The sequence below is a fragment of the Equus przewalskii genome, chromosome 17 (assembly GCF_037783145.1).
Source record: "Equus przewalskii isolate Varuska chromosome 17, EquPr2, whole genome shotgun sequence".
NCBI lineage: Eukaryota > Metazoa > Chordata > Mammalia > Perissodactyla > Equidae > Equus > Equus przewalskii.
This window is the reverse complement of record NC_091847.1, coordinates 37845656-37868423: the sequence shown is the minus strand read 5'-3', so window position 1 is coordinate 37868423 and position 22768 is coordinate 37845656. Positions and strand designations below refer to the sequence as shown.

General features: G+C 40.2%; 1 protein-coding gene across 1 annotated transcript in view; it reads right to left on the bottom strand.

Annotated features, from left to right (window-relative positions):
• GALNT5 (polypeptide N-acetylgalactosaminyltransferase 5) overlaps positions 1 to 22768 on the bottom strand; it is a 47281-nt gene that overhangs the window by 16069 nt on the left and 8444 nt on the right. The window contains exons 2-5 of the mRNA XM_070581364.1: positions 11459 to 11625; positions 9644 to 9763; positions 1045 to 1180; positions 347 to 466 (exon numbers count right to left, since the gene is read on the bottom strand). Coding sequence (XP_070437465.1) covers positions 347 to 466; positions 1045 to 1180; positions 9644 to 9763; positions 11459 to 11625 — 543 coding nt within the window. The remainder of the gene's footprint in view (positions 1 to 346; positions 467 to 1044; positions 1181 to 9643; positions 9764 to 11458; positions 11626 to 22768) is intronic.

Below are 22768 nucleotides of genomic sequence, written 5' to 3'. Positions count from 1 at the left end.
CACTCATGTAGACTTTCATATTATGTGTGTTTATACAGCATTTATGCAGCATATTCAACTAGCTTATGTTTCTTAGGTTGTAAATCCCAGAGAACAGGAATAGTATTAGCGAATTTCTCTGGGTTCAGGGCTGAATAGGGAGAAATTGACCATTTGAAAAAATGCATTTTGTTAGCGGAAACTAATTTCTCAGGAAAACTTTGCTTTTGGTCATCTATTGGCTAGAACTGTAATTCTTGACGCTCTGTAGAATGACAGAATGAAAACATTTGTTTGTGGAATTGCTTCCTACGCCTTTATAAAAAGATACCTGACTGCTTCCTAATTTTAAATTTCACACACTTACCTTATTATGTCAGTGTCTTTAATTCTGTTTTTTGCAACAATGTCTGGAGGAATTGTTCTCCAACCAAAGTTCATGGGCCACACAAAGACGCCTCTTTGAAAGTTGTCCACTGTCATGTAACTGATCCAGGAAATAAACCAAAAGTGCTACCTGAGATCATATCCATATACTTAATCAACCCGACGCCATGTTGTGTTCAAATGAATGAAAGAAGTGCTTATGCATATGATTTTAGATCATCATAAACTTTTAAATAATATTTCAAGAAAACTTATAAGTACAATTTTCATTAGTGACTAAATGGCTGGATTGCTTACTTTTAACTTATAACGTTTTGGTCACTTTTCAGGGGAAAAAAACAATTTAGGAGCATACACATATTTCCCAAAAAAAGAAGAACTAATATGAAGGAAAATAAATATCTTGGAGTTCAGCTGAACAGAAAGAGGAAAGAACTGGACAATGAGTGTTAGGATTTACTGGTCTTAAGGATTGATGATGATTTGATTGATGATCAAATAAATTATTGGATTGACCTTCTCTTGTCCCAAGATATCTATCACATATTTCTATTTATTTAAATAGATAAAGTATGTATTTCTTAGATTTGCACCCCACATGCTAATAATATGACCAGGTATTTTCCGTTGCTGCTGGTTAAAGACTCAGAAGTATCTTATGGAGTATGACAATATTACCTCATATCCTTATCATTGATGACTTCGATTACTGGACAGGCTACTTTCTTTCTACTTAAATAAACTCTCTCCAGAAGAGGTTCCAACCAACCAACGTTACATTCCACGTGAGAATCTAAGAATGTCAACACATCACCTAGAGAGCCAGAGGAAAAACAATCACTTGAAAAAGAGACCTACTGAGTGTGTGTACTTCATGTTCGAAGGTCTCAGAGATAGCTCCAGAAATGTGGTTGTAAAGGCGGTAGTATTTTCTTCTCACCAAATTCCTGATCCCTATAATTTCATTCTATAATGAAGTGAAAGAAATTTTGTTTCTAGCCAGTGCTGTGGGGCAAGCAACATTTACGTTTGGAAAAAATTGATAAGCCACTTAGAATGGGTAGCCAAGACTGTGAAGGGAATATTTAGTATTAAAGGTGGTTGCTTATGTCCCTTCTAGGGAGGGTGGGTGCCATTAACTCGGAGGGTGGAGAATGAGGACTTCGTTTGGCAGAAAACCAAGAGGAATTTGAGATTCTAAGTTTGACCTTAGGAATGATGAAGAGGAAAAATCTCTCCACAACATAGTGGTGAAAAGAAATTAAGGTGGAGGACTCAGCAAGACATCGAGGACGAGGTGTGTTAAAAGGGTCACAGGGGAGGGGAGAGGGAATAGGGAGTTGTTTAATGGATAAAGAGTTTTACTTTTGCAAGATGAAAAGAGTTCTGGAGATTGATTGCACAACAGTGTGAATGTTCTTCAGAGTACTGAACTGTACACTTAAAAAATGGGTATGATGGTGAATTTTTTGTTATATATATTTTATCAAAATTAAACGAGTTACAGGAGGAAAAAAAAAAAAGGAAAATTGGAGGCCAGAAATACTTATTAAGTATTCCTTTTTTTTTTTATTAGGTGTGTGAGGTAACACTCTCTCCCCAATGAAAATCTCAGTAGCATCTACATTGTTCCAAGTGATTTTATACAAGTAAATTTTGTGTGTGTGTGTGTGTGTGAGAGAGAGAGAGAGAGAGAGAGAGATTAATAATAACCGAAGGAATCTGAACCCTGGCCAAAATCTTATGTGTGATCTTTCAGGCCCAACCATAGACCGTAGACAATTGCGAAGACTTACCTGGCAGGCCTCATGCGGGAAAGCTGCTCTCCCCTCCAGGCTTCGTTGGCAGCCAATACACTGCAGACTCTGAAGGGAGTTGCAGTCAAGGCCTCAGGTCCTCCCTGCCCTTGGGCTGGACGTGCTTTTACCACATAGCTGCGTTCCTAGCCCAGCTTCCTCCATTTGAAAGCCCCTCTCAGGCTAAGATCTCTGCCTCTCCTTATGGAGCTGGGTGGATCTTCAGGACATTTTTCTCCACTCTGACTCAGTATTCAGTACTTTCCCACATCTTCTCCCTTTCCCTCATCCTGGCCCCCTGGGGCCATAAAACAGGAGCGGACTCCTCAGGCAATGAGATGATCCTCGTCTCGGCTCTGATCCACCAGCCCATTTTTCTGTGGAACGGTGGAACACTGGGGGAGTCAGAGCTTTCTTCTGTTTTGCTTCTTACTTATACGATTGCAGGAAGTTATTAAAGACTTGACTGTTATTTTCTTTTTGGCTCATTGTTTTAATTGACAACTCTGACACCTGGCTGTTCTTGTCACCTCCTGACAAATCTATGATAACATCAATTATCTTCAATTACTCCATGCCAGACACTGTTCTAAGCATTCCACACGGTCATCTTATTTAATCCTTACAACAAACCTGAAGTATAGGTCTAATTTTTATTCCCATTTAAGAGATAAGAGATATCGGTCTAAGTTTTATTTCCATTTAAGAGGAACAAAGAACTTAAGCAACTTTTCCAAGGTTGTACAGCTAAATGGGAGGCTGGTATTAGGAAACAGTTCATTCAATTGTTCATGTCTCGGTGGGGGGGGGGGGGGGATCCAGAAAGAGGCAGAGCTATGAGTATGAGAATGCTTAAAGTAAAAGCAGAAGATAGCAGCAGTCAAAGAACAAGGTGAAATTAGATATGTGGATGACAGATTACGATCCACTGAGATCTGTAAGCAACCTCTGAATTAACGGAATTCAGCATCTTATTAATTATCCGATCAACAATGGAAGTTTTGCATGAAAGTAAAGGGACTGATCTTAGCCAAGGTCTTAGCCAGGATGGGGGTTGTTCTTAAGAAGTCTCTTTAGATGCAACCAGGCTGTGCTACGCAGAGGTCACCTCCCACCCCAGTCCCCTAGTCTGGGAGACAGCAGTTACATCTCCTGATCATGGGGGAGTCCTAGTTTCAGTGAATTATAGCTTGTTTGATAATGGAAGGTCATTTTCTCCTAAGGGTGTCCTCTTACACAGCCCTCTTTCTGTTGTGGGAAGGTTTGCAGGGGTCATCTAGGTGTGAAGGATATGTGAGCATGGTCTGCCAAGGTCCCACTTGGCTAGTGGTCTAGTTTCTTTCACCACTCCTACTCCTGGTCCATTCAGACTCAAGAGTTTACAGAGCAGAGTCTGCTAGACTCTGTCGCTATTCCCATAGCAGGCTTGTAGGGTCAAAGGGGCCTGGATCAATTTCCTCAGTCTCCAGGGCAGCAGGATGGGTCCCCAAACTTGCATTCACTTCCCACCTGGCCCACATCCCCAAAAAGGTTCTCATTCACTTGCAGCCAGGACCAAAGGGAAGCAGCATCTGTCCAACACATAGGCTGGAATTCTATATTGTTTTATTTTGGGAGAGAAGAGAATCTTCGCATGTATGAATGTCATTGCTCCACTTTCAGACATTTTGTTTGTAAGTAAGATCTCAGAAATCAGAACAGGGAGCTGTCTGTGTAGCTGACTCTGGATGGGATTTCTGATTGTTCTGGATACTGTATGTGGACATTTTACACACTGTTCCTGACCCTGAGAGGCTGAGAGGGATGTGAAATGAACACAGGATTGAAGTCACACAGAACTACCTTCATCCCAGCTTCCTTTCTCTTAGCCTCACTGGATAAGTTACTTTTAACCTCTTTGAGCCTTACCTTATGGGGATATTTCTAGGATCTACCTAATACCTAAATTCCTAATAAATGGCAAGTATTGTATACTGTTTTTCAATGAGTGTTTAAGTTATGGCTCAGAATAATTAACTCAATCTTGATTGCCACATGGCAAGTTTTTCTGTTTCATTAGAGTAGGTCCAATAATGCTGGACTGTTTGCAATGGGTTTCATTGTGGCTTATTTATTTATTTCTATTTTGGTCAACTCAGAGCAGCTTAATGTGTCAAACAGCTTTGGCTTCTTTTTGAACATGGACCCCCGCGTATATTTAGCTGACCAGGTTGGGATATTGCTGCCAGCACCAATTAATGCTGGAGTGTTGTGTTTAGGGTTCCTTGAGACATGTGCACCTGGCTCGCCACTTACTTTTACATAATGATTTATAAGTGAGGCTAAGGAAACCACCTGTTTTATCTGCAGCAGAAACAAATTGTAGAAATTCACAGAAGGACTGTTGCTCTTCAGGAGACCTCAGAGTTGGCCAGGAGCTAGATGTCACTTCTCGTCCATGTACTTAAAGTTAGCCAACTGATTTTTTGTAATGCTCACAGCAATGTCAAGTATTTTGCTAAATGCCATGTCATGAAGGAAATGAGAATCTGATCTCTACTCTGACTCTCTGGAATGTACGTACTGTTGAACCTGCCCAACTTCGGGCTCCTCTTGACAGAGCAGCAATTCACTCAGTGCATTCAATATTAGCATGAGATCCAGGTGGTCGGCTTATTCCTGTGGATCTCAATGACCTCATCTCTTTTTACTTCTGTTGCCTTCATATTGGGACTTTCCCTAGAGATCCATTGACCTTGGCTTACCCTTCAAATTTTGAAATTCTACCTGGCCTCTCTAACTCCTCATTCCCAGTAAACAACTGATTGGACCTGATCTTTTTGTCTGAATCAGATTCAGATGAAGAACTGTCACGCCCTAGAACCTGAATGCACAGTGGACATTGCTAGTGGTCAGAGAGTTACTGTTTTGTCCTTATTATCTTGTAGAAGACTTTTTAGACTTTCAGAGAGCCTAATAATGCTATCCTAAGGGTAAATCTTTAGGGAACAATAGCTGTCAAGGCCTGTCAGATCCTGGGTTCAGATTCTTATCTTTGATTTCTTTGTTTGGCTAAGGCATTCTACAGCAAATTTCTGCCCTGATACCTTTGCTGATTTCTGTACAGAGATCCTTTAGGCCCAGAGAGTCTCCTACTAGGCTCTACTCATGAGGACTGGGGAATGCCCAGGGGAACTTTAGAAGGATTACCCAGGCTGGTCAGCCCCGCTCAGTGATGATCCCTGAATTATATCCTTGGCTAAAGCTGGTACAGGATCCTGAATCCCTTTGAATTCCCAATAGGGGTTGAGCACACTTCAGGGCAGCTGGGTGTGTCCTTAGGCAAGACTGTTATTAATCTCATCGAGATATCCCTTTCTGCTTCTTTCCAAACTCAGGCACTGGACCTCCACCAATGCTGCTCAAAGTGTGGGCCATAGACCCTGCTGTCTACAGGGAGGTACGAACAGAAACTGAGAACATATGTTTTAAAACTTTATAGCAGTTTGCCAAAGTAACTTATTGTCTATTTCATATATGTGCATATATAACATCATTATATATATTATATACACACATATACATATGTATATGTTGTACATAGTAAAATTACGTATTTATATACATAGATATACGCAAATATAATTATGCATATATTTATGTGTTATGCATATATCTATTCATAAATCTATGGATCTCTAGGGAAGGTCCCAATATGAAGGCAACAGAAGTAAAAAGAGATGGGGTCATTGAGGTCCACAGGAATAAGCCAACCACCTGGATCTCATGCTAATATTGAATGGACTGAGTGAATTATTGCTCTGTCAAGAGGAGCCCGAAGTTGGGCAGGTTCAGTAGTACATACATTCCAGAGAGTCAGAGTAGAGATCAGATTCTCATTTCCTTCATGACACGGCATTTAGCAACATACTGTTTTTTTTTTTTGAGGAAGATCAGCCCTGAGCTAACTGCTGCGAATCCTCCTCTTTTAGCTGAGGAAGACTGGCCCTGAGCTAACATCCATGCCCATCTTCCTCTACTTTATATGTAGGACGCCTACCACAGCATGGCGTGCCAACTTGTACCATGTCCGCACCCAGGATCTGAACCAGCGAATCCTAGGCCACTGAAGCAGAACATGTGCACTTAACCACTGCGCCACCGGGCTGGCCCCAAGCAAAAAACTTGACATTGCTGTGAGCATTACAAAATCATAGATATTTGCATAAATATAAACATAATTACATATATGCATAATGTAAACATAATTATAAAATTATGTATATATTTATATACATAGATATATGCAAATATAATTATGCATATATCTATGATATTTATGCATATATCTCTATTTTTTCCCAATTCTCTTTTAGATAATTTATTTTTATTATAATTTACAAAGCATAGGTCTACAAAAATTTGGAAATTAGAAAAAAAGTTCTTCTATGAGAAGCAACTCTTCACTACATAGTGGCGAGCAACTAAGATGCGCTTAGCTGGGGCTTTCCACACTAAGAGTTGTGACTCTTTAGCGAGTCATTAAAACAGCTGAGTAGGATTGGCCAGAATCTAAAAAATAAATAGAGTAGAAAAGAAGATAGTAGAATTCATGGCACACGTTATTTCTTGAAATGTTGACGGTAGTTTTTCGTGTAACCTATACATGGATGGGGTTGTGAAGTAAAATTTATTTCTTAACATGGGTCATGGTCAAAATAGTTTGAAAATTACTCAGCTAAAACTGAACTAATGTGCTCAAGGGTGTTAATGAATGACTGAGACACAAATATACATTTCTGCATTTGGATTTACTAAATTCAAAGAAATCATTTTACGGTTGTAACCAAAAATGCTGAAGCAGACCAATTAGGCGACTCTTTGATCAAGTTCATTGCACTCCATCTGAACACAGCCTCCCATGTTGTCTACCAGTTTAGACTGTTCTAGAGATCATTAACAGCGTGCTTTGTGTTCCACGCCGGCAGAGAGAAATTTTTTAAGAAGCACTTTTTTGGTTCTGTGCTTATCAGCTTTCTCTACATGGAGTCTAATTTTCATCTCAGACCTACCTGGACGAAATCTGAACTCAATTGCAATCCCAAACCTGTTCCTCTGCTTATGGCCCCACCACCCATCAAATCATTCAGATTCCAATCCTAAGCTTCTTTTTTGATTTTTCCCATTGTTATTCTCTTCACATCTAATCTGATGGTAACTCTTGTAGGCTCCATGTCCACAATACATTCTGAATCTGACCACTCCCTCCACGTGCCCTGGCACCTTCCCAGTGCCTGGACAGTTACAGTATCCTCCTAATTGGTCTCCCTACTTCCTCTCTCATCTCCCTAATATCTGTTCTCTATGAGGTGGCCAGAGTGAGCTTTTAAAATGAAGTTAGACACTTTTATTCTTCTCTTTAATGTCCTTCACTGGCTTCACATTATACCAAGAATAATGCCTGCACTTCTTAAATGATGCATAGAACTTTACAAAAGCCTGCCTTTACCTTTCTCTCCAAATGAACCTCCTACCACTCTCTCCATGATCGGCACCAATTAGCCATAATAAACTTCTTTCTTTAACTTGAATATACAGAGCGTGTTTCTGCATCAGGACATTTGCAATTCTTGTTCCATTTGCCTGGGAATATTCTTCACTCAGATCTCAGTCCAAAAGTTACCTACTTGGACTATTTCTTCACTATCCTATTTTTTGTACAGGGAAGTAAAACTCAAGTGAGCAGATAATTCACCATCAGAACATGCTTGAATCCAAGCTGGTGGAGGTCTGCAAAGCCATGGCCTATGGTGGCAGAGTGGCGGCTAAATGTCTAGAGGCAGCAAAATGTAGTAGATAAGAGGCAGATTCTGGAGTCAAGGTTTCTGTGTTCCAATCTTGGCTCTATCTATACTAACTGAGAGAAAATGGGCAAGTACTAACCTCACTGTGCCTCCATATCTTCATCTGTAAAATGAGGAAAATGATCATATCTATTTCATAGAGTTATTACGAGGATTAAATCAATTAGTATAGAAAGTGTTTAGAATGATGTCTGATATATAAGTTCAACTATTATTATGGGGTCCTTCCATAGTAAGACGTGTAAATAAACCAAAATGTTTGATGTTATTTTTAGAACGCTCATGAACTGAAAAGATTTGCCTTCCCCGTTCACCCACCAACATCCACACGTTAAAAAGAGGTGAGAAAAAAAAAGCCTGTTGCTCTTTGGGAAGACAGAAGGGGCTAGAGGAAGAGCAGACAGGTCAGGGAAGAGAAAATTCAAAAATTCTGAAGTCCTCAAATACTGATGAGGTCAGGTCAAAAAGGCACATGGTTGCAGGGGCTTCTGCTGGTCAAATTTGAGACAATCTGAGCACTAAAAAAGTAATGCTGATAATATACACATTGAATTTTTTAAAAATAAATCCATAGTGATGGGGGCATGAGAGGGAAGGAGGAAGGAGGGAGAGAGAGACAAAGGGGAGGGAGAGGAGAGAGAAGGAGGGTGTGAGAGAGAGAGGGAAAGAGAGAGGGAGAGAGAGATTTCTTCTTTACGAGGGAAGTCAGCTAATAAAAGAAGGAATGATAGAATTAGAAAAACAATTTTGCAGCCCTCACTGTAAAAACTGATTCAAGCGATGATCATCAATGGATGCTAAACCATTGGGTAAAATGTTGTAAGGAAAGCGGAATATTCTTGTGGATCAAAATATCACCCCACAAATTATTCTTACCCCCAAAAGAAAGATGTAGCGGTCAACATCTTAACCAAGTGCTCAAAATTAGTATCACCAATGGTGGGACAAGCTGACATCACGTACCTCTTGATTTGAAGCAATAAGAAGTACATTATTCCTATCACATATGTAGTAGAATTCTATATAGTATTTACGCAAAAACATTTGTCCTGAATGTGATACGGGGAAACAGTGAGGAAATTTCAGAACATGGTCAATTGCACAAAAGAAACGGCCTAAACTTTTCAAAAAAACCCCAAGTCAATGGCCACTAAACAATGTGTGTGGAGTTGACTATTCTAGATTGAGAGACTAAGGAGACCAAACAACCAGATGCAGTGCACGAAACTTAATTAGATCTCAAATTTCAAAAGAAAGAAGCAGCTATAAAAAACATTTTGGAAATAATGAGGAAATTTCAAAAGAGCATATACTGGATGATATTTAGATATGAAAGTTATGCTTATATAAGAGAATGTCTCTATTCTTCAGAGTTGCTTACTGAGGTACTTAAGGGTGTAGTGTCATGATGTCTGTAAATTCCTTTTCAAAAGTTCAGAAAAAAAAGTGTGTGTCTATAAACATGTGTCTGTGTATGTGTGTGTTAAAGTACATATTGCAAGAATTTAAAACTCGCAGAATGAAATGACGGATACATGGGGGTTCACTGTACTATTATTTCAAATCTGCTGTATGTTGAAAAAAAATTTAAATGAAAACAAAAATGTAAACACAACAAAAAAATTAGCAGCTTCTTACCTGTTGCATTCTGCGCTCCCGCCAGCCTGGCTCTTATTAAGCCGTGTCTCTCTTTGAGGCGAAGAATCCGAACTTTTGGAAACTGAGACATGTATTTATCCAAATTATCTTTCAGGTAGTCTGTATCCAAGTAAGGATAGACAAGATAACACTTTAATTAGCTAGGTCTGGATAATACCAGAAGCAATGACTCCTCAACGTCAAATTCCAAAAGCTATGACAATTACTACAGTCACTAAATTTTATCCCTTGGGCTGTGATTTTATTTTCTGACATCATTTTTCTTGGATGGATTTTTGTCTGGGTTCAACACTCTAAGCTGTCTGTTTTCTTAAATCCCAAATCCTTCTTTTCAGTGTTGCCAAGTTATACAGAGGAGGGCTCATCTTTTCTGAGTATTTGTCAGGACAGGGGCACATTTACCTTGAAATAAATGAAGCTCAGGTTTCTGCACAAACTTTCCAGATTGCGAGGTCTTCTTCCAAGACCCAGGGAAGAGGCTAAGCATTGTATGCAAATTGAAAAATTTGCCAAAGAAAGATATTGCAACTGCAATTGGGTAAGACCACTGTGACTTCCTGTGGTGACATCCACTCTGTCATATGTTCCCTCTCTTGCTGGAGGCATGAGGGAGGCAAAGAGGGGTCCAGCTAAAGGAACCTTGTTGGGGTTTTATGGGGTATATTTATGTAGCTTGCAGTCCCTTCTATGTATAGTTAAGCTACTGACAGGTATCCCAGATAGAAGGGGATTCCAGGGACCCTTCTGCTGTTCATTTTCCTGCTAATTTTGTGTTCTTTTTCTTAAAGAGGACCCTGAAAACCATGTAAGCTTCAGGTCCCAGGAAATCTGGATCTGCCATTCATAAAGGGACTATTACCTGCTTGGTAACTATATACTATTTCTGTTTATGCTTTCAAGGCCATTTCTTAAAGTTTTCAACTAGTTTTCCTTAGACGTCTCACTGCTCCTGGAGCTCAGGGTGATTGGTTGGGACACTGAGGCTGAGGAAACTGGCCCATGTCATTGTGGTCATGATCAAAGCTCAACGGTTCTGTTATGGTTGTTCTCTCTGCTATTTTCTGAAATTTTCTGAAGTGCGTTGCATTTGAGGAATTAGTAATGTGGCGGTGATGGGACCTCTGGTGGTCATGGAACTACTTGCATACACAAATTATTCGACAACCCAAAGAGAGATTCTTCACTGTAATAAACAAAAACAAACATAAAGATCATGGTGGATTCTGCCTTTGAGCTCTGTTGGAACCTCATCTCTCCAGTCCCATTGGCAATTTGTCTTCCTGACACTTAACTGAACACACAATATGCTTTGCTCTTGAGGACGAAGCCATAGGCTTTCCATTTCTTGGTTTTCCATAGACTCTAACTCTTACTTTAATTATTACCGGTAGGAAAGGCATCCCATTAATTGTGGGGTATTTGCTTATTAGATTAAAAAAAGTACTAGACATAAAAAGAATATTTGTGTAATTGCAGAGAACATCTTCTGGTCTCTGGAACTTCAAAGTGCCCATCTCCAAGGAGCTGCAGTTAGAAAATCACTCCTCCATTGCAGAGAAGTCACAGCTGAAGGGAAGTCTGAGGCAGCTAACCTAACAGAGCCTGATGATAGTTAGAGCTGACTTTCTGTATCCCATAGATGCTTGGAGTCAGGCCTCTAAGGTACCACATGAAACAATGATCTGGCATTTGTAAAATGTTTATACTTTGTTAAGTTACTCTATAATTTTGCCCTCCATCCAAACTACTATTGCCTCATATCAAGCTATGATTTTCCAGGAGTGATTTTCTTACCTTTGGTGCTGAAGTCATCCACCAACAGAATCTCCTTGATGAGGTGTGGAGGAGAGCGATTGAGGACGCTATGAACAGACCTCAGGAGAGTGGACCACACTTCGTCCACAAAGCACATGATGACACTGGTGGTTGGGAGGTTATTGTGAACTAGCTGTTCTGCACACCTGGGCCAGAACACAAGCAGAGTACAAGCAATGTGCTAACAAGATCCACAAGATGGTTTTAAAAGTCACAGAGTGTGATTGTATGTATACACATATACACTCACATGGTCTGTTCATCTGTCTGTGTTTTTGTCTGTATGTCTATATATTTATTTATCCATCCATCCAGTCGTCTGTCTATCCATCCATCCATCCATCCATTTATCTATATCAGTGATGATTTTATCATCTGCTTTTTCTTGGGGAGGGGAATAAGCAAAATGAAAGAGCAGAGGAAGAATAGCCAGTTACAGTAGTTGCTATAAAAGGACTAGCAAGGCAAGACACGAGAACTTCCTGTGGAGGCATCACGCTGTGGTGGAAAGGATGTGGGCTTTGCAGGTGGTTAGACGCCATTTTAAATCCCACGACCGCTATTTCTCAGATCTTTATCCATTGATACCTTACTTAATCTCTTTGTATCTCAGTTTCCTCATCAGTAAAATGAGGTAATGATTCTTATTTAAGAAAGTTTAACAACCTAGTGAGAATGTACATAAAATGTCTAGCACAGTTTCTGGCACAGGAATTCACCAAATGGGAGCTATTGTTAACCTAATTAGATCATATACCACAAGAGAACATTCTGACTTATTTAATGTTACTAAGTAGTTTATGAATGCCTTTCCAACTGGCCTTCTGCCAAATGGCAAAGGAAACGTTCTTTCTCCCACTCTGCCTGTAAAGGTGTTTATGGAAATGTATATACATTAGGTGTGTATTTATGCCAAATGATTCACCATTTCAGCTACCCTATCTCTGCTACAGAGTAGCCACAGTTGCAATTATGTTCTGGCACAGAAATGAGAACAAGGCTACAGTGGGAGTTGGGATTCACGTGGGTTGTAATTGCTCTTGGGTTTTTTCCATACCCTGCAGTGCAGACCGCCTCACTGCTGGCATTTTTCCATCTCCCACCTGTGCTCCTCTTCAGGGAATGGTGCCCGGTGGAACCTGGCAAGGACTATTTGTCCTCCCTTAAGACAGCTACTGTTAGCAATGCAATTATTAAATTATGATGAGCATCAATAAATATTGTAGGCACTCTGCATTATTTCAATTCAAACCTCAAACCAATAGCATCTCCTCCTCTTTTTATAGATGAATAATTGAAATCATGGGGAGACTAGTCCGTGATTATACTGTTAGTAAATGGTGGAGTTGGGATTCAAACTCTGGTTTAGTCTGGCTCCAGAAATAACCATTTAAGAAGTCCTAAGTCCACAAGAATAAAAGCAGCTGGCAGCAGATGTAACATTTTGTGGGGGCAGGCACTTCTGCCAGATAATATAGCTACACTTTGCTTAGTCTGTAACTAAGAAGTAGATAAGAGTAAAAGCCATAGTAAAACCGTATTTGCATAGCACTTTACAGTTGGTAAAGTACTATTATGTACATGACTAAATTCAATCTTTATAACAACTGCTTGAGATACATATCATTATAATCTTTTTCCAATAGAGGAAACCGAAGCTCAAGAAGTTAAATGACTCGCCCAACACATCATTTGCCCAGAAAGAACGTACATGGAAATGTGAACAAATATTTTTCATTTCACTGCACTATGCTGATTTTCTCGTGCTAAGGGGATGGGTTTTGGAATCAGAGAGAGATGTGGTCGAATATCAGTTCCCCTAGTTAATGGTTTGGATAAAGTATAGAACTTTGGATAAAGTATATAACTTCTTTGAACCTCAATTTGCCAAGTACAAAACAGAGATTGAGTCTACTTGTAAGATTAAATGCAAATATTATATAAAACTCACCTAGAATATATCTGACATACAGCAGGTACTTAAGAAAAGGTAGGGGAATCTAGCTATGGTTTGTGATTTCAATGGGTTCTTGAAATGGTTGGTTACTATAATAACCCATGAAACCTTAGAAAAACATACATATCCAGTCCCCAGCCCCAGAAAATCAGTTCAGGAGGTCTGAATAGGCTCTGAGAAACTTTCTCTTAAAAAGCAAACAAACAAAACAAAAATACAACCAACCAATAAAAGACACACAAGTTGTTGAGAGGCCAGTTTGGGAACTTGAGCTCTAACACAAAGTGGATTTATTTGCCTTGTCCTTTGTGGCTAATCTTAAAAAAATAAATTGAGGGCTGATAGGAGCATGTCCCGAATCTTCAAGTGATGTAAAATAACACATTTGGTCAGGTATCTTGATGTAGTGATTAGGTATCTAAAGTCAACATAAACTAGCAGGCAGCCTAAATTTGTCTGGTTCTACACCAAGGATCCATGCATTGGCATCTCTGAATAAAATGAGACATTCCTGACTTCACTTAAGGGCTGCATTAATTTCTTGTGGCCGTTCTAACAAATTACCAAAAATTTTGCTCAATGGTTCCTTCCTCAGTTTATCGCTTTCCTCTCACATTTTACTATAACAGAAAGAAAATAACAGGCCACACCTTCAACACTTAGCTTGGAATTCTCCTCAGCTAAATATCCAAGCTCATTGCTTGTTCTCCTTTCCACAGAACTGTAGGATACAATTTAGCCAAGCTTTCTGCCACTACGTTGCACAGATCACCTTTCTTCCAGTTCTCAATGAAACATTACACATTTCCTTCTGAGCCCTCACAAGAAGCACTTAGAATGCTCATAGTTCTACCAGCATTCTGTTCAGGACAATATATGTACGCTTATGGATGATAGGAGCTTCCTTTACGGTGCTCCTCATCTCCTTCTAAACCTCATCATCAGCATCTTCAACGTTCGTATTTCCACCAACCATTTCTTCAAGGCCATCTAGGCTTTGCCTGTCATACTTCTCAAAATTTTTCTAGCCTCTACCCATTATCCAATTCTTTGGACATTATTTGGATAATACTTCACATTTTTAGGTATTTGTTACAGCTGCACTCCAGTTCCTGATTCCAAAATCTACATTAGTTTCCTGTGGCTTCCATAACAAAGCACTACAAACTGCATGGCTTAAAACAGAAGAAACATATTCTTTCACAGTTCTAGAGGCCAGAAGTCTGAAACCAAGGTGTCAGGAAGGCCATACTGCCTCCAGGGCCTCTAGGGGAACTTCTGTTTCTTGCCTTTTCCAGCTTCTGCTGGCCTTCCTTGACTTGTGGCTGCATCACTCCAGTCTCTGTCTCTGCCTTCACGTTGTGGGGGACTGGAATTGGCCACCCCAAGATATGTCTTTTAGGCATGAGGATTATTTTGGGCTCGTTACTTTTAAAGACTGCAGACATGAGAGAGACTGTAAAATGTAGAAGTTACCCTTTGTAAAGAGACATTTACATTTGTAAAGGAAATCTCCATCTGTAAAGGTGTCTCCCTCTCTGTACCAGGAAGGAGGGGGATGACCTTGTCTCTAGAAACTCTTATCAATGCGGAAGGCAAGGACTTCAATCTGCATAATAACCTTACTCTTGTTTACTGTGCTTTTCTGGTAACCTCCTATAACTGACTCCCTCCACCCCCAACATCCTCCTTTGCCTTTAGCTGAAGAGGGTATTTAAGATGAGAACCTCTGCCATTTTGGCAAGTTGCTCAGTTTTCCCGAGTCTCTGCCAAGTATACATGTTATAAAGCTTTGTTTAATTTTCTCCTGTTCTTCTGTCTCCTGAGTTTTAATTCGTAGCCGAGCCAGAATGACCCAGAGTGGCTGGAGGAAATGCCTTCCTCCCCTACAACATCACCTTCTCTTCGGTGTCTCTGTGTGAAAATTCCTTCTGGCTCTTTTTTATAAGGATATATATCATTGAATTTAGGGCTTACCTAGATAATTTAGGATAAACTCTTTCTCTCAAGCTCTTTAACTTAATCAAATCTTTTGCCATGTAAGGTAATATTCACAGGTTATTGAGATTAGAAGCAAATATAGCTTTGGGGGGCCATTTCTTTCAGCCTGCCACAAGGGCCTAATAAGTTAAAGTAAGAAATACACTTTTGGTGATAGATTAAAATTAGACTTTTGGTGGTGAATACGATGTAGTCTATACAGAAGCCAAAATATAATGATGTACACCTGAAATTTATACAATGTTATAAACCAATGTGAATTCAATAAAATAATTCTAAAAAAAAAGAAATATACTTCTTGAGAGAGAGAGATGACACATCTGTTATTTCTTTGAATGGGTGAGTGACATCCTTGCCCCTCAGGAAAAGGTAGGTTTGCTTTGAATTAAGAGACTTATTAAAGTAAGGGAATAATTTTTTTTTTTTTTTTTTTACTATATTTATGGCTTCTTTGAAGTTTAGGAATTTATGCATTGAAGACCATGGAAGTGTTAATTGGTGTTAGCAAATTATGAATTATAATATTAAAATTCAATTATAGAAAAGAAAAATAATTAGAAAAAGAGAGGACAAAATAAGAATGGAGGGATTTCCAAGCATTAAATAGAATATTGTAGTATTTGATGGCATAATTACTGACAATCCAACAATTGAAGGACAATTTTGGTATTAGACAAACTTTAAACTCTGGAATTTTTTTCGCAATGCAAAAATGTCTCTAATGTGAGAATTCACTTCTCAGCATCTCTGGTGATGAACATCAAGGACCAGAAGTGAGGAGACTAAAGTTTGCCAAGAGGAAATGAGTGGGGATAGAGTACAATGGATTAAAGAGTAAAGGGTTGATGAGAGAGTGCAAGCTATTTTGTACACTAGTTTGGGAGGAAACCTGGAGAAGAAAGAGAGAAGATAACCATGTGGGATGCAGGGCAAATTTGTCATCCTTGTTCCCTCTCCCTTTCCTGAGAAGGAAGGAACAGAATCATATTTATGGGCTTCAGGGAAGGTACAAATAGAGTTGAGAGTTAAAAGAATCAGTGATTGATAGGATTATTGGTGGAGCAAGGTCTCTCTCCTTGCATTAATCAACCTTACAGTGGCAGTTGACTCAATTGATAAGTCTTGACTCCTTGAGTCACTCTCCTTTTTTTCCTCTGTCCTGTAAACAATACCTTCTCCTGGTTTTCACCATTACTCACTGGCTTTTACTCCTTAGTCTCCTTCTTATCTCTTTCCTCCTCTTCTTATCTCTAAACAGAAGATTCTCAGAGCTGAGTCCTAGGCTTTGCTTTCTTCTATGTACTATCTCACTGTATGATCTCATCTATGCCCACAGCTTTGAGTCTTATAGCCTCCAATTTACATCCAAGTCAGACTTCTCCTCTGAATTCCAAACTCACATATCCAAGCAACTACCTGATATCTCCTCTAGATATTGCATGGGCATCTTACACATGAGCATTTGAAACAGATGTCTTGATTTCACCCTATCCAATCCAATCAGTCCTCTGCATTTTTCCTCTTAATTAATGGTATCATCAGCCGCCTTGCTGCAGAAATACGGATGTCATCCTAGATTCACCCTCTTCCTGACAGTCGATAAAACCAATCTATTGTCAACTTCTGCCCATTGTACTGCCAAAATATATCTCAATTTCAATTTCTTTATATCTCCACAGTTGCCACCACTAGTTCTTGAGCTTCCATCATCTTTCTCTAGGATTATTGCTGAAGTCTCCTAATAGGCCTCTCTATTTCCACTCTTCACCACGTCCACAATACTATCCTGTTTAAAATCCTTCAGTGAACTCTTATGCGACAAAGTAAAAAAAAAAAAAATTAAAAATCCAAATTCTTTACCATAGCCTTAAGGACACCCTATGGCGTAGCCCCAGCCCATCTTTCCAGTTGGCTGTGGGTCATTCCATTATCCCCTCACACTCCACCTAGCCACATGGGCCTTCTTTAGCTCCTTGAAAGGTATTAAACTCCTTTCAGCATTTATTGTTTCCTTAACTTCCAGCAGTATTGCTACCCTCCCCGTGTCCTCATGGCTGGCTTCTTCTGTTCATTTAACTCTTAGCTTAAATAAATATTGCCTCTACAGAGAAGCCTCCTCTGACTACTGTACTGAAATTTAGCTAACCCTCCTATTATTCTCTGTCATAGTCACCTGTATTTCTGCCATGGCATTAACCTTATTGGTTTTATTTCCTTATCTTCTGTACCCAGTATTTCCTAAGGGCAGGGCAAATCTACCTTGCTTACTACAGTGCCACAAACTTCTAGAACAGTTTCACTTAACAAATACTTGATAAATATGTATTAAATGGGTGGATGGATGAACGGAGAGGGAATGGAGCTGAAATAAAAAGTTTAAATGGTAGAAGAAGAGATCGTTTCCCTTGAGAGAGGAAGAGAAAAATGTGGTAATTTATGTAAACAAGTTTATGCTTATGGGATAAGAAGTTGAAAGAATTTCTAGCTCATACTGGAGGAAAGGTTTTTTGCTAATGTAATAAGGTAGGGTCTTGATGAGAATGGGGAATATTTGACACAGACACTGATACCTGCTCAAAACAAGGTTGATATAAGGGAAGCTATATTGCAGAAAAGAAAACATACTGTAACTTTGAATGACCTCTGATTAACTAACTCAGACATACTCTGTAGATTTTCTGGCTCCTCCCAGTTGCTACAAGTTGATAACTTTGTTGAGTTCCTCAGGAATGTGATGACAGCTGGGCAGAGATTCTATGCTGATAGCCATCATCAATGACAACTGAAAGATCAGGGTATAGGGTAGGGTGTTGCTCCAGTCTCTGATGCATACCCAGTAAAACAGAAGACTATCAGGAATTAAGACCAGATGTCTGCCCCCACTTGGAGATTAGACAGATGCCCCCACCCAGAGAGCAGCCTCCTACATAACTGGCCTGTCATCTTTGTTCTGGAAGATGGTTCTTTCAGACATTAGTCAGCCATCTTCCCCCTTGCTAGCAAGCTATAATAAAGTCCTTTCTCTCACACCTCCTTGCCTCTTGACTGTTGGCATGTCTTGAGGTGGGCAGATGTCTCTCCTTGGGTGGTAAGAACACTATGAGAAAAGGGAAAGAGTACTGGCCAGCTGCACAGAAAAGGATTTCTGAAGGGCATTGAGCAATTCCCTGTATTTGGAGATCCCCAAATTTTAGTCAAAATGCAAGTGTCATTTGCTTCACCAGTGTCTGTCAGCCTGCGTGTAGGAGGAGAGAAAGCAGATTGTTGGATTAATCCAAGTCTAGGGGTCATCAGAAAAAATGAGGTAGAAAGAAAAGTGATAGAGGATTTTGAGGGTACTTGTGTAAAATGATTCAATTGTTCCATCATGGGTTCTAAGTTGGGAAAGAGGAAGTAAAGCCAAGAGGAATTTAATAGCCTGAGTGAAAGAGATGATACAGAAGACATCAGTGACTTCCTATGACGTCCTCATCTCTAATTTTATAATGTAAATAAACAGGAAATGCATATTTCACGGTTAAATATTCTTTACGATGTTTGGTGCTGAAAAAATAAGTCAATTCTAAAAAGGAAGGGTCAGCTGCACAAATTCTGTCTGAGTCATTTGAACCAACAAGCCCAGCTGTGAAGTTCTGGGAGTTTCTTTACTACTAAAATTTGGTTGACTTTAGAAACATCTAGTTACACATAAAAATACATTGGGGAGAGTTAACCAAGCAGGCTAATGCAGATGAATCTTTTTATAATATAAATCGTAGATCTTCAGTCTCTTTTAGAAGGAAGTTCTAAGAACTGTTGTAATGCTAGCCAGTTTGAAATTGGAGGGAGAAAGAGCTCTCCAAGATTTGAGAGATTTGGGGCAGGCCCCTCGGAATCACCAAATATCTGATCCTCCATCCTCATAACCTGTCACGATGCCCTAATTTTACCACTAGAGACCTATATGGGTAGATGATGAGGAATTCTAATAGATGCAATATGCCGGGAACTAAGGAGAACCTCTGCCAATTATTGACAAACTTATATTTTAGGTGTATTTAAGGAATCACACTGAAGAAGACCCTATGGAAGATTTTATTGTACAGAGCATATTGGTGCCTGGAAAAAAGGGCCACATTCAAGGATGGGAGAGAGGGGCACAGGAGAAAGTGTGAGGTTTCAAATACAAAGTTTCGGAGTGTGCCTTGGTATGGGCGGCCGGGGTGTCAGGCCACTCTGACATCTACAGGCCCCTGGTTCCCTGCACTACCAATCAGGTGAAACACGTTTCCAGGTGTCTAGAAAACGCAACATGCTTGTTTTGTCCAAAGGCACGGTGGGTCAGACCAGAAAGGCTTTCAGCATTATTAACTCTTTCTGCATTATTAACTGTTCTTGCATACTGAGAGTCACCCAGTTGTAAAAACACAGGTTGTAAAAAACTATTTCAAGTTATCCCACACTGATGCAACTGAAGCAAATTTCCTTTCTTCCAATTTGCCCATTGAAAGTCCTACTTTCTAGAGGGAGAAGTTGCAGCTCAAGTAAAGTCTAAGTTAAATGCAGGGTATTTCTGGGTTTGTAATCTTTTTTGAGGATAAGAAATCATATTTTAACTTTATATGCCCATTCATTACACAAGTTAGGTGTTTAGAGTATGTGGGCTCCACTCTATACTCAAAAATTAACTCCATCTGTTTTGTTTGGGGGAAGTCTAGACTTAGATTACTGTAGCCAATCGAACTACTGAAAAATGGGGACTGTAATGTGGGGGTTCCACTGTCCTGCACACAGTTGATATGCTACTGTGGTGGGACAGAAAGACTCTGGACTTGAGAAAGATGACAGAGGACTAAGTGTTGAGTCCTTTCTGACACTTACTAGCTGCATGACCATGGGCAAGTCACAGAAGTTTCCAGAACCTCAGCATCCTCACTTTTGGGACGAAGAATCCTTTGCCTTCATCACAGAATGTCTGTGAAGATTTGATGAGATAATGGATATAAAAATACTTTGTCCGGGCTGGCCTGATGGAACAGCAGTTAAGTTTGCATGTTCCCCTTTGGTGGCCGGGGGTTCATCAGTTCGGATCCCGGGTGCGGACCTTGCGCACTGCTTCTCAAGCCATACTGTGGCAGGCGTCCCACACATAAAGTAGAGGAAGATGGGCATGAGTGTTAGCTCAGGGCCAATCTTCCTCAGCAAAAAGAGGAGGATTGGTGGTAGATGTTAGCGCAGGGTTAATCTTCCTCAAAAAAAAAAAAAATGAAAAAAACACAATTTTGTGGACTCCTTGTGTGAGGGCCTATGATTACCCACAATGCAAATGTACACATTTCGACAGAGTGCACTGCCTTTTTCCAGGTCGTCTTTAATCCAAATCTATCAAGGGCTCATCATTTATCAAGAGACTTGGACAGTGATGTGTTTTGCTTTCTCAGCTGTGTGTGCTGAGCGCTCAGCCACTAACCTGATTTGAATGTCGCCTATCAAATAAAGAAGGTTTCAGATCAGAAGATTGAGGGCATGATAACATTCTCTCATTTCTATGAATTTTTCGTTTTATTCCAAAACAGTCAAAACGTACAATGTGGGTCAAGTCTCAGTCTTCTCGGGTTTGAACAGAAGGTTGAGGAGAATATTTTCTCAGCTTTTATTTGCAATTCAACTACTGCCTCCAAGTGAGCCTTCAGGGCCTCCACTCCCTGAGCTCTGATATCTTTGAAAGGATCGGAAGGAGAAAGGAGCATCTGGCTGAGGAGCCGTGTCCAGAATTATATTCTTTTCTCCAAGACCTTAGCGTTATGGGGCTTCTTTTCCTCTGACTGATAAAAGGGTATGGTTATATTAAAATTTTACTTTCATGTTTTGTTCTTTCTGGGCTAGACTACCCCTGACATTCAGTCAGAATCGCCTGACTGCTAATTTAGAGGATTTCAGTCATGCTCACCACCTCTACGCCAAAGGCCTTCACTAGCTGAAGCTGTGGTTCCTGAGGTAACCGTAGAGCCATCAAAGCTACTGACCTCAGGCTTAGAAATATAAACCACCAGCATCAACATTCACCGCTTTAACAATAGCCTATTTCGGGCAGGCAGCTGTCAGAGTGAAACTGGGGCGGGAGGGAGAAGAGCAGGAGGTGGTGTGATGTGGCAGAAATAGTTCTGGGTGGCGGTCAGGGCTCCGAGGGGGAGCCCTGGGTCTTCTGCAGTGTATGACTTTGGGTAAGTCCCTTCCCTCCTCAGATTTCTCTGTAGCACAAGGGACTGGATTAGATCACTTCCAAAGCTTCATCCAATATTAACATTCTGTGATTGTCTACGCAACTTTAGCCGCATTTACTCATAAGTGCTTCCCTCTGGGTCACAAGACCCCTGAGAAAAGGTAAATTCAATGATTCTTTCCATGGCTTTACATTTTTTGACATTTTTCCCCTGGCTCTTAGAAGGTCCTGAGTGATCTGGACTCTGCTTACTTCTATGGTTTCATTTCCACCCTCACCGCTCCCCCAACTCCATGTCAGATTTCCCTCAGTTTCTCAGTGGACCCCTCTTTTTACCCCTTTCCCCACTTCTCTAACTCCCTACCCTTTCAGGTTGCAGCCCAAAGGCCTCTGCCCTGTTTCAGGCCACGTGCAGCCTTTCTCTTCCTCACTCCAGTAGTACCCTGTGCTTCTGTATAACGTTTTGCTCCACGTGCCTTGAAGGCAGAGGCCATCTTAGATGTTAGATTGCATAGCAGGAGCCCAGAGATATTTGCTCACTGCTGAACTGCGGTTGGTGGACCATTTGCTTAGTGCTGAATAGAAAATGATTTCCTATTAATTTTCTCTCTGACGTGGCATCTGACGTGCAAAACGAATTCCCCTCATACACCTCTGAGCTGTATTTAAGGAAAAGAGATGTTTTAATTTCTGCCAAAGTCCTATGATTATGAGGAAATAAAGGAAGGAGGAGCTGTATCCTATGGAAAGAGCACTAAAATTAGGAGTCAGAAAATTTTCTTTTGAATCCCAAATCTGCTGTTGGCTTTCTGGGATAGCAGAACATGTGTTTTTATAAAGCCTCATTATTCTCTTCTGTATATCATATGAGAAATAGTATATCTTTCACAGTGTTGCTGTGAGGGTTGGTTAGAATAAAAGCACACACACATATAAAATCTACACACACACACACACACACATACACACACACACACATATATCACTGCCTGGAACTTAAATAGTCACTTCTTTGGTGAGGCTGAGCAAGGGAGAGATTCTCCTTATTCAGAGAGCCTTGGCCAACCCAGGAGAGGTGGAGGTGATGGCCACTGTGAAAGAAGAGTAACTAGAGTCGAGGAGAGAGCCA